Below are 12262 nucleotides of genomic sequence, written 5' to 3' on the forward strand. Positions count from 1 at the left end.
ATCTTTTTTTATTGTATGGAACGCCAGTGTGTATTAAACCACAATACTTATATTTAATATACAGAAATCTTCATGGTTTTACAGTCACTTTGTCGTATGTTTGTCCTTCAAGTTTTGTGTTTGTTCTTTAATGAAATAAAAAGTGTTGAAAAGTTTTCTTGTTCTCCGTTTAATAACTTAATAATGCAGGCAGTAAAAAATAAGAACAAGCAAAAAACAATTTATATTTTATTCCACTTCAAACTGAAACATTCCAGATATAAACTATAAAAAGGTCGTAGTTGAAATCGTTCATACACAATAAGAACTAGTACTAGTATATAAGTACTATGAGTTACTATGTAGATGAGGTTGTGCCAGTGATGTACGACTCTAGAAGAAAAATGGTTTCATCCACTTGGTTCTCTGCTGAATCTAACCTGGAAGACAGATGATAAGAAGAGTTACACCTCCACGTCACAGAGGTGACTTCTATCTGTATGAAATGGATTTGTACTTTTGTGTCCTTACTTGTTGATATGAAGCTTTAGGGAATCCAGCTGCTGCTTTTCAGGAGCAGTGATCATCTCCTCCACCTCTTGCAGCTGCTCAGGCTCGGCCCCACTGGCTTGCAGAGAGGCGAGGATGGCCTCGATTCGCTGGGATTTCTCCAGCAGACGCCTGTCAATGGAACATGAAGCCAATCAGCCCATTTGTCTGTAATGCAGTTTATAAACTGAACATCTTTTAAAACTGATCACCTCGAATCCTCTGGCTTGAAAACATGAGAACAAGGAATTATTGATGAGAAACTCACTTGCTCTCTTTGGTCTCGAACAGGCGTCTCTCTATGAGATTGGCGACTGTCTGCAGAGAAAATAAATGTGCAAATCAGAAAAAGGCAGAAACCTGCATCATGGACAGATGAGAATAACTTGTGCTCACTGTTTTACCTTATGACAGTTCTGCAGCAGCATTCTTGCTGTTGGGAGTTGATTGACGGTGTAAAGATAGAAAGTACGAGAGGGAGCATAGTCAGGAGTCTTTGGGATTTCCTGAAGATCAAAATTATAAGAGTTGTTCATTAAGGATGTTTAGAGTCAAAAAATAGGTACTGTTCCTTATAATCTGTTGGATGTCACTGAAATGTCCCCAATAGTCACTTTTATCAGATTCTCCACAGTGATAACCTGCCATAAAAGATCGTGCTGCAGTGTTTTAAAAGTGTTGTTTTAAAAAGGCCTCATTCACTTGGTGCATCTTAAAAATTTGTGCCAAATAATTTCCAAAGTAGGTTTTTGGATCGGATATTTTTTGGATTAGTCCCTCATGTTCCTACACTGAGAGAATTGGCTTGAAGAGAGTTGGATCTCGCCTCGTACACCTAAAGACATTACAGTGATCAGTCTGTCCTCTTAACTTTGTCACAGTTACAAATTGTGTGTGGTAGCAGCTGAGATGGAGGACAGCTTGGGTTTGCTATTTCAAGTGCTTGTGGGAATGAAGAGAAAAAGTCACTCCACAACCTACTCAACATTAAAGCTTTTTTAACATCACTTGAAATTAAATTCAAGACCAAACTTGTGATGGAAACACACACCAAGAGTGAAAATACAATTTTTCCAAATAAAGACATTTAGGTCTGTTAGACTTGATCCTCATTGTTCTTAGTTTGAAAGTCTTTGGACACACAGCGCAGTTTGCTTCTCTACACTTCCTGGTTTTAAGCACCACGCCCACTTTGTCCTTCTCAAGCCACTTATCATTAAACTTGCACTTCCCAATGTTCATAAACCAGCTAGCAGCCTAACTAGAAAGGCATTAGTTTAACACATAAACCAGAGACAGTGCATTCTGGAACTAATATTTCTTCTTCTGTCTGGTAGAGCGGAGACATTTTTTCGGTGATTTGCCTAAATGACTCATTCTATGTGGATTCTACACACAGTAAAACAAAACTCATCTTCCTTCCTCGTGTCAAACTGCTAACTCAGAGTTGGGTTAAAGCTGGTAACTTACAATTAAAGTGAATAGAGAGGAAACATGAAAGCATCATCACATACCTGGAGCTGGACCAGGTTCTCTGACAGTAATGTGTAGAGCATGTCTTTAGCCTCCTTGGCTGGAATCATGGCAAAATCCTCCACTTGCTTCTGCTCCAGGTGACGTTTCCTTAGCAACAGGCGGAAAATGCGTGCCGACCGGGAGCCGAACCTGACAACAAATTAACAGTGAATAAAATTCGGAGTTTTTGATGGCAGAATAATCGCATGTAACCACAATGAAACACTCACACACTTACCTCTCCTGAACTACAGACTCCAGTGTGGCCCGTGCCAGATTGGCCAGCGCTCTGTGTAGATCTGACAGATGAGTTAAAAAATATAAAAGTATCTGCATCTTGTGCTTCATAAATGAAAAGATACAAACCATTGTGACGACCCTTGTTTTAACAAAAAAGGATACTAACAACATACATCCCTCCTCCACTTTCACCAGCCTTTCCCACAAATTCCATCTGGGAAATGAAAAAAAAGACAAGCTGCTCTTAAAAACAATCCCGGATATGAATGAAGATTTGAAAATGTAACGTTCCTTGCGGAGGTCATACCGGGTCGTCCACCAGCAGAGTGAGGTACTGGTCTAAGATGGGTCTGGCAATGTTGTAGCTGCTTGGGAGCGACCGGAAGATCTCATTGGATGAGAGGGGCTTTGTGCAGGTGGCTGTGGGCGAGGTGGTCACCTCACTCATCCTCAGCATAGTCCTGACTATCTCACTGCTGGTCTAAGATGTAAAAGTTACAATATTTTTTAAAAACATGAAAGATAAAGCATAATGACAAACAACCGTAATACTTATCTAACTTTGCATATAAAACAGGCAAAGCTTGGTATTAAGATATAACAGTTTTTTTACCTGCTATCATTTCAAAACTAAAATGATAGCATCTTTCCAGATTATCTATCTAATCAAAAATAAATTATCTTCTAATGAAAATACAAGCAGTGAGATGTGGCTTTAACACAGGTCATACATTTATCGAGCAATCTTGTGTAAACCTGACCTGGTCCAGTTTGTTGGCTACAGCACTGATGATGGCCTGGTCTCTGAAGTGAAGATGGAACCTCTCATAATTCACCTGCCAGTAAATCCCCTCATCACCGTGTGTCTGCACAGCCGAGGGTCAGGGACACAGAGAAAAGGTTTTCCATGGTATTAAAGAAGGGAAATAAAATAAAGACATTATACACAGACAGCAAATGTGTTCACACTCACCGCTGTAGTCTCTAGTCTAGGTTTCTTTGCATTCCTTTGGTCCTCTCCCTCCTCGGTCGAGAGTTGCCGTTTGCCTCGTCCACTCAGTGTCATATGTGGCACCTTGTAGCAGTCAGGGAAGCTCTCTGCTGTTTGCGGGGTTGTCTTAGCAGGGGCAGCGGGAGTAGCAGGGTTGTCAGTAGGAGCTGCGGTCGTCTTGTCTTTTCCTCCTGCTCCAGGTTGTGGAGGGCAGCGCTGAAGAAAATGAGTCTCCACTAGGTTGGAGAAGGCAGACGACACTTCACTGTATTCCATGCTGCGTCCCTCTATAATAAGAAACACAAATATTGTTAGTAGTGACTTTCTATTAAACCATCCACGCAAATCAAATGTAACAATGAAGTCATTGCATTCAACACCACACATCAGTGGTGCTCTAAAGTCTCAAGTTGCTAGCTCCAAAGAAACTCTAATTCGAAAGATGTCGTGGAAATAAATGTCAAACTTTTGTTCCAGTTTTAAGATATTCAAATTTGGAAACTTAAAATTCCTTCTTATATGAGTATAAGGGGTGATTTGGAGGACCATGGAGAACTTATTTAGTTTCCACATCTACACAGAAAACTTCGGGAGACCACCATGTTGTTTTCTCCAGTCCTTAGCTGATAAAGACACTGTGATACTGACCCTCCATGTTCTGCGTGAGGCGGTCAGCAACTGTCTTGACGGTGCTGCTCATGGTCATGTGACCTCTCTGCAGTAGCTCCTCTATGATTAGCTCCCCGGTGTCGCCGTACAGGGTTTTTGCGGTGTAGATATAACGTGGGTAACGCAGAATTCTCAGAATCCGATTGCAGCTGGTCAGATACTCGGTGGGACTCCCAGGTCCTTTACGACCTGAGCTGAACACACAGGCCCCATGCTGCACGAGCACACACAGACACTTCTTTACCTAAGTTCAGCCAGAAAAGAAAGTGGTGTGTTAGCTTCAAGAGTCTCTTTGCAAGCACTAAAAAAACATAGATCAAAAAGCTAAGTTAGCTAGACCATGTTATTTTTGACCATTTTCTGGAGCAATAACTGAACTGTCAAAAAGAAAAGCTAGGTTCTCATTAAAAAGATGAATAACCAGTAGCAAAATTACTAATGCCGTATAAAAAGCAGGTAACAAAATACAATGTGTGTATGTATATATTACATTGAGGACAGGTTAACTGTCCACCAACATAAGCTCAGCGTATATAATGCTAAATGTGTAATGTATAATAATATTTCCATGGTGTGAGGTAAAAATAGAATCAGTCTAGACATGGTAAGAGTAGGACTGGTACCAGATCCAGTGGGAGTCCAGTCTCATTGATGATGGTTCTTAGATTCAGTGCTCCACTTCTGAGCAGGTGTTTCCCCACTTTCTCCACCACCTCTCCAAAGTGCTCCCGCAGCAGGAGACCACACAGACGCACCTCCTGGAGAGTCATCTGCACATACACACACAGGAACACACAAATGATTAAAGGGCTCACATTTAGTTTAAAGACCAAAGTCTAGTATCAACACAATAGAAACCCTGTATTTTAACAAAGCATTTTCAAAGAAATACTGAGATGTATAAATACACTGAGTAGTCATTGTGGGAGCTTGGAACAGCTACGACTGTTTTAAAAAGATAGATGTGTGAAATCTCTTATTTATATGATGTTGGAGGAGGACTACTGTTGCTACGTGAAAAACACTGGTTGCTATGTTCATATGTGAAAAAGTGAGATCATCTTGGCCCCTGCTGTTTTGATTTTGACCTTCTCCTTCTATTATGTCAGGAGATTTTATGGAAACACAAATCTAAATCACTGGAGTTCTCCTTTACCCAAGGTTAGGAGACTAGTTTGGGTTAAGATACTTCAATAAAGCTGCTACAGACTAGTACACAGCAAGATGTAGAGCAATGTGCAAGGGCACTTTAGATGTTTAGATCCTTATTAATTCAATATCATCAAGCATGTGTCAGATCAGTCCCAGATTCAACGTACAAAACAAAAATCAAACATGCATCCAGACTGAACAAGATAATTATCTCCAGAGACAAGAAGAAGATGGAGTCCTGCAACAAACGCTGTGGACACGATCGGCCTAAATCTACAGAGGAAGTGTCGCAGGATAACAAAGATCCTCGGAGCAACCTAGGGCTGGGCGATACGGCCAAAAATAATATATATATCTTTATAAGATATATATATATCAGTCTACATCTATAATTATCACAATGAATGTCACATTATTATTTATTTTCAAATTTAACAATTTACAAATCTGAGGAAAAACACATTGATTATAAATGGTGCTTTTTAAAAAGCAAAACCCTTTTATCTGTTGTCAACACCTTGAATTAAGCTGTTATTCAATGTGTAACTTGAAAGTATTATTACTTTTACTTCACTTTTAATGCCTAAAACTTTCACGTCCAAATATAAGAAAATAAGTCCCTGTTCCACTTTGCCTGTCTCTAACCACAGACATGTGTCTTCCTGGTTGTGCAGGTATGTAAACACATTGTCATACAAGAATCCATACTCCAGCTAATTGAAATAATAAACAGCCAGTTGGTCACATTTCACTGACGCTTGTCTACAGATGAACCTTCTTGTGCAGAGCAGACTGAGCTAACTAGCTAACGGCTAGCTAGAGGCTAATAAACCTGAACATAACATACACAGACTGTCTTCTCTATACGAACCTTTCTGTACAGAGGAGATCGTAGTTTTTAAGCATTTCCTGCTCACACGCTGCTTCTTCTTCTCGTTGTCAACACACACACACATGCGAGCTCTCACTTCCGCTCCTGGTCGCTTGTGAGACTCGGGTTTCCCCCGGCTCGGCCGCGGTGCATGCCGGGCTGGAGGCGGACAGCTGTCGTCGGGTTTGTGGAGGACCGACGTCAGTGTTTGTGCTGCTCTGGGGAAGATGGCGGAGGCTGCGGTTGTTCCCCCGCATCGATTTTTCTGCCACTGTTGTAAAGGAGAAGTCAATCCCAAGCTCCCGGTAAGACGCACGCCTTCCTCCCCGCAACCATCGCGCTCTCCCGGGCGAACCGTGCGGTTGACACGTCGGCCGTGGTCCGGAATCCCGGTCGTTTCGCTCGGCTGCTACAGCTAACCCCCAGCTAGCCTGTTAGCATGTAGCAGCGTTTGTTGTTGTTAACTCGGCTAAATAAACTCCTGACACTCGCTGGTGTCTTCGTCAAAATGCAGACACGTTGAGCCAATGTCGACACGTTTCATTAGATCGCGTGTGTAAGTCATTATTTGTCTTTGTGTACACTCGACAGTTGACATTAGCTCAGTGTTGTTTGTGTTGTGCTCGAGACAACACAAACAGCTGAGAGACAAGAGCTGTGTGTTACTACTTTGTCATTTAAATTGGTGCTAGGCTGTGTTGTGACGCCGGGGTGCTTTCGTTTTCAGAGTTTGTTTCTGGGAAAACACTCCTGGGAGGAGAGTTGGGGACTTTTCTGCTTCGCGATCACGTTTAGTTTCAATTTTAAAATTAAAAGTGAAGGCAGACTGACGTGATCTATGTCTGGTCGGACTTCTATTAACCTGCAGCTGCTTTAAAATGAATCTCTAGCGCATATACAGTGAAGATTTCACATTTAAACCCACATATGTGTGAATAAAGGTTTAAAGAAAGGTTCAGATTACAAGACAAGAAAGGAAATGGCTGAATTAATTAAAAGCAAGATCATAAAAACAGGTGTTGAGCAGTTTTTCAAACGTGTCGACAGAAGACAAGTTAATAATTCAAATTAATCCATTCAAACACAACATATCTGCAGGATATTCTAGCTTCAATGTTAATAATTTCAGGTTTTATTAAAACTAGCTTTAAGACGTGTTGATTCAACTTGTGTTTATTCTGGAAGCTGTAATGCATTTTACAGACCGGAGCTGACATGATTATGATTATTATATATATAATCAGTTAGTTGATTGTCAGAAAATAAATCTGAACCATTACTGCTAAAGCTTTTTCCCATTTCCTTTATCTATTCTTGTGTTTTCATATGATGTATTATAAGGTGTCTGTTCCTCTGAATTGATTTTACAATATGTTTTTTCTTCAACTTCCCTTTAACTAATCGAGCTTTTACATAATGTAATGTGTACTTTGGTGTTTGTTGTTCACATGATTTGCTAGTTGTCATCATCTTACATGTAAACGTTTAGTATCTTTGGGATCTGAAGACGTTGACTTGTTGTTAAGCAGATTGTGATAAACATTTCTATTTGTTTAATTACTGTATTGACCAAACTATTAAATCACAATCAGATCAACCAAAACTGAAAATGCTGACGAGACTAAATCCTTTTTTATGTGTTGCGGCTGAGGGTAATTCCTGCCTGCTTTGTCACTGACTCTCTCAATCCTATTGCATGTCTGTACCGAGCCAACACAGTTTATAACCCCACGACAACCTCAGTATAGGATCACCTGTCAATCATTTGTCCATTTATACAACAGAGAGGATAACCTCTGAGTGAAACCACACATGATTATTCATCTACTTATTGAACATAATAATGATAAAATTTAAGTATCTGTCTAATCTGTCACAGCCCTGTCTGTATATTAAAGGACCTCAGGTTGAGGAACTCTTGCTCACATTGAGTGAACAACACGTGATCTGGCTGACCCAGTGGAGAGGAGTCTTTTCCTCATTCTGATAAAGTGGTTTTTAAAACACTGCATACGTGAGGTGTGGTTGGCCGACGAGCTCTTCCTTCTGGGTTGCATTCATAAAACACAGGCCATCACACAAATATGACCGATATTATCCTCTGACACAGTGTTATGTCATTGTCAAAGCCAGTCAGCCGAAAGTCTTCACGGTGATTTATGATTCACTCCAAGGGCTGGGTGAATATTTCCAGTTACCAGCTTGTCACTACTGTGTGTTCAAGTATGGTGTGAAGAGACATTTCTAAAGCAAACGTTATTTTTTTTGGTTCCTGATTCTCTAGGTTGAAAACTTGCAGCTCTTTATTATTTTATACCATTGTCAACTGTTATTGTAAAGTTTGTTAAGGAAATAAGATATTGGAATGTGTCCCCTTTTTCTATTTGTCTGTTTTTCCTCACCTCTGTGACTCAGTCTTTGTTGCGTCTCTTTGCAGGAGTACATCTGTCCGAGATGTGATTCAGGGTTCATAGAGGAAGTAACAGAAGACTCCAGGTAAGAGATGTCTCACCAAGTTCATAGAAAAGAAGACATGTTAAGTCCTGTTAGTGTTAGTCTACATGTTGGAGTTTTGAGGCTCATTCTGCAGTTTTGTCGCAGGTTAAAACTAAACTGTCTACTGTCTCCTTTTTCTCAGTCTCCTAGAGGGTGGTGCAAACGGGATAGATGACACAGCCACACAGTTTGCAGAGGTACAAGCTGACACACATGTGTTTGGAGAACGCGGTGGGGAAGTGTGCAAAGGGGATGGATGCGATCATTTCATGTGTTTTAATAACTTTTTTCCCCCTTTCTTCTTTCCCTGTTCATCATTTTACTATTGTTTCCTCTAATTTCACTCCTTCTGTCTGGAACCCCATCTTTCTTCAACCCTTTTCCTGTTTTCCTTCCCTGTTGTATCCTGATATTCCCGTAGCTATGGCACCTGTTGTTACTGGAGCGGCCGTTTACAACAGACAATGACACCCCTGACTCAGAACCCCGGCTCCCTGGAGGACGGCTGGGTGGTCTCAGTGACCTGGGGGGGTTGGGAGGGGGACCAATCGGGGGGTCAGTCCCAGCAGGCCTTGGGGGACCTATGGGGGGTTTACTAGGAGCCGGGGATCACTGGGGACCGGGACGCCCCCCTCGCCTCCACAGCCAGAGAAGATACCGGTCTAGAGGCAGCAGCAGGCCTGACCGCTCGCCCGCTGTGGAAGGGTGAGTCTGTCTTCTGGCTTCCTCAGCATCCTCTCGGCATTTTTCTCCACCTCACATACGCCCACTTATTATAATGACAGTGCTGTTTATGCCTCTACAATCCTGACTCTTCTTATTTTTGGCAATCTCATTAACTTATCTGTATTTTCTCTTTTCTCTGTGTGCTAGGATTGTGCAACAGTTTCTTGCTGGCCTCTTTGCCAACTCTGGAGTCTCCAGCTCACCTCCGCTCTCATGGTAAGATGACATCACAGGAGCATCACAGTGTCTGCCTGGGTGGAAGTGTTGGTGCTGTTTTTAATCAGCCTGAGTCATCTGTATCTTTTTTCAGGACAGGGATGCTGCACTCTAACCCTGGGGACTACGCCTGGGGACAGGGAGGGTTAGACGCTGTGATCACACAAGTAAACCAAACTTATAAGAACATCCGACTTTGTATATGTGTTGCTGTTTAAATGGTCTTCAGTTTACATGGGTGTGTTTTTCTGTAGCTACTAGGTCAGCTGGAAAACACAGGACCTCCTCCAGCAGAGAAAGAGAAGATCTCTTCTCTCCCAACTGTCAATATATCTCAGGAACAAGCAGGTAAGAAAGCAGCCTTGGTTGTTGTGCATCCTTAACTACAAATTTAAATATTTCTTGCTGGACGTGTATAAAGTTGCACACTTTCAGTAAAAACAATGGCGAGGAACAGATTTGTCATTATGTAAATGGATGCTTATTTGGTTAGAAGTCTGTGCAGCATTTCAGACACAGCATGAACAGGCAGTTGTGTTTATATTCTGTTGCCGCCTGCCAAGAGAAGCCTCTGAAACTGTTAGTGTTTGAGGAGAAATGGCCATTAACCTTGAGTGTATCAACTGTTTGTTCCATAAATTATTTCAAGATGACGTCCTGTCTTTCTGGGCTGCGCCTCGTGTGAATGCGGTGTGTCCTATTTTACCACTGAGCTGTAACACTGTGGTTTGATTGTGCAGCCTAGCTGTTGATAGCTGATCTGTTGGGATTAATATAATAACTATGTGATTATTCAGGCTTTTTGTCTGTGTTTTTATTCATTAGTCATCCTCAGCAGCCTCGTATCACCTCAAGTCCTTTTTGAAAACACAGGAATATTAATACAAAGGGAAGGATTAAACATGTGTATGGTTTCTCCTCTCAGACTGCTGTATGGAATGTCCAGTGTGCAAAGAGGACTTCACAGTTGGAGAGCCAGTCAGACAGTTACCCTGTAACCACTTCTTTCATTCAGACTGTATAGTGCCATGGCTGGAAATGGTGAGTCACAACAAAGAAGATATACATCACTTCCTCACATGTATTGGTGCACACAGTGTATGTGATATTAACAGCACTCATGACGGTAATATGGGACATTTTAACGCAGGTTTTGGCTTCTTGGGAATCCACATAGAAAAGTCAGGGTAAATTTAAATGGTGATGCCGGAGATATTATATATATCTGTTCTTGTCAATAAATCCCATGAAGACACCAAAAACAATAATCCGATAATCCCTTGTCTGTGAAATCAAAAGAAAACATTTAGTAGCACCTTATACATAAGAATAATTTCATTTGAAAACCTTACCAATTTCCCAGAACAGCTAAGCACGTAAATAATGCTTCAGATGCATTTGGTGCCAAATGAACATTTCCAGCAGCAGAACCATGTACTGTGCGTGATATAGCCTGAAAATAAACATTTCCCTCGTTTATTATAATGAAGGAACGTATTACCTAGTGAAGCGGGTTGGCTCATTGATTTTAAGGTTTCAAGAATGTTTATTAATTAAATCATTTATTCAATACAATTGAGGGACAAACGTTTGCAGGAGGCTTTGTTAACCAAAACAAATTGGTGGTTTAGTAAGTAATAAATAAAGAAGAAGCAATTAAGACAGACCAGTTATAATACGGAAAATGCAGCAGTAGGAAAATAAAATTTGTTTCACAAAATAATAATATATTGTACAGAGTGATTGTGTTCTTGAGAGTAATAAGGTACATAGAAATGTTATATAGTTTGAGTGATCATCCCTGGCTTTAGTGGTCTTGAGATACTTGTCAACAATAATTCAAAATGTAGGATATTACCATCCGTAACCTAAGAATCACTTTCACTAATAGAAGGAATTTGGACTTGGCTAAGGTATGTTTTGAGTGACCATACAGGGACTGTCAAACAAATGCAATCAAATCATCATAGACAACATTTGCACTTGCAAAGTTCCATCAGTTTAGATTCAGTCAAACACCAAATCACACACACTTATAGATATCAGACAGATTTTTTTATTTAATTAAAATTCATGAATTGGTCCTTGGGAATTCAGTGTCAAAAAATCTCTAAATTCCAACAAGATAATCAAAAACAATATAAAGGTAATATCAAACCCTTTCACTGGGTTTTAATAAAAATGGTTCAGTAATCTTTGTTTAATCCTTTTGACAAACAAATAAACCAACAAACAGCCATGAAAACACAATTTCACTGGCAGAGGTAAAAACAGGAGTAAAATAAGCAAGTCATCTCTTGTGAGAAAACTGCCTAAAGCTAATGTTGTGTTATGTGCATTCTGTTCCGTGGCCACGCAGCATGACACATGTCCAGTGTGTAGGAAGAGTTTGAACGGTGAAGACAGCAGCAGTCAGCCCCCCTCAGAGTCCCCCTCCCTCTCCATGGACCCTCGCACACAGGAGAGATGGTCCTTCTGAGACGCCCCCCCGTTTCATCCCTCCGTTCTCCCTGCCTACGTTCACCAACACACCGGGAAGACAAAAGCGCTTCTCTACTTCCCTCTCTTCATCAGTTGTAATCATCTCAGTCTATTGTTTCTTTTGTATTTTTATTTTCTGTTTCAATGCCTTTCTCCTCCACCATGTACCCCATACCTGAACAGACGTCTTAACGCTCAGTTGAGGTCTGCTCGATCTCTTTTTTTTTTTTTTTTTTGCCTAATAACAAACCAGCCTAGATTGATAATGATGATCAAGCCCAAGTCTTCTCTACTTCTTCTCCTTTTCCATCTTTCTTGAAATGCACTGCTGCAATACACTCTTGTGAGGAAACTTTATATCATGTACCATTCCCTCT

At 40.9% G+C, this 12262-nt stretch overlaps 2 protein-coding genes across 2 annotated transcripts; one reads left to right on the forward strand and one right to left on the reverse strand.

The window, feature by feature from the left end:
- Positions 1-215: 215 nt before the first annotated feature.
- Positions 216-6036, reverse strand: polr3c (polymerase (RNA) III (DNA directed) polypeptide C). Its single transcript, XM_061081325.1, has 13 exons — positions 5967-6036; positions 4567-4713; positions 3923-4187; positions 3257-3561; positions 3045-3149; positions 2591-2764; positions 2446-2497; positions 2282-2342; positions 2043-2193; positions 933-1034; positions 797-846; positions 511-660; positions 216-419 (listed from the first exon to the last, which is right to left on the reverse strand). Exons 2-13 carry the CDS (start codon positions 4711-4713, stop codon positions 338-340), a joined length of 1644 nt encoding a protein of 547 aa, XP_060937308.1. The 5' UTR covers positions 5967-6036; the 3' UTR covers positions 216-337.
- A 98-nt stretch (positions 6037-6134) lies between these two features.
- On the forward strand, positions 6135-12123 carry rnf115a (ring finger protein 115a). The gene is made up of 9 exons (XM_061081326.1): positions 6135-6271; positions 8404-8462; positions 8605-8659; positions 8884-9167; positions 9336-9404; positions 9499-9571; positions 9659-9752; positions 10330-10445; positions 11764-12123. The coding sequence occupies exons 1-9, from the start codon at positions 6194-6196 to the stop codon at positions 11881-11883; spliced, it is 948 nt and encodes a 315-aa protein (XP_060937309.1). The 5' UTR covers positions 6135-6193; the 3' UTR covers positions 11884-12123.
- Positions 12124-12262: the final 139 nt, after the last annotated feature.

The sequence above is a fragment of the Limanda limanda genome, chromosome 11 (assembly GCF_963576545.1).
Source record: "Limanda limanda chromosome 11, fLimLim1.1, whole genome shotgun sequence".
In the NCBI taxonomy this organism is placed as follows: domain Eukaryota; kingdom Metazoa; phylum Chordata; class Actinopteri; order Pleuronectiformes; family Pleuronectidae; genus Limanda; species Limanda limanda.

Coding starts and splice junctions, on each gene's coding strand:
- polr3c (XM_061081325.1), bottom strand. CDS start 4,713: ATGACTCTCCAGGAGGTGCGTCTGTGTGGTCTCCTGCTGCGGGAGCAC. Junction 2,498..2,590: donor CTCTGCTGGTGGACGACCCG/GTATGACCTCCG, acceptor TTCATTTCCCAG/ATGGAATTTGTGGGAAAGGC. Junction 661..796: donor TTCGAGACCAAAGAGAGCAA/GTGAGTTTCTCA, acceptor TTCCATTGACAG/GCGTCTGCTGGAGAAATCCC.
- rnf115a (XM_061081326.1), top strand. CDS start 6,194: ATGGCGGAGGCTGCGGTTGTTCCCCCGCATCGATTTTTCTGCCACTGT. Junction 8,463..8,604: donor GAAGTAACAGAAGACTCCAG/GTAAGAGATGTC, acceptor CCTTTTTCTCAG/TCTCCTAGAGGGTGGTGCAA. Junction 9,753..10,329: donor TATATCTCAGGAACAAGCAG/GTAAGAAAGCAG, acceptor TTCTCCTCTCAG/ACTGCTGTATGGAATGTCCA.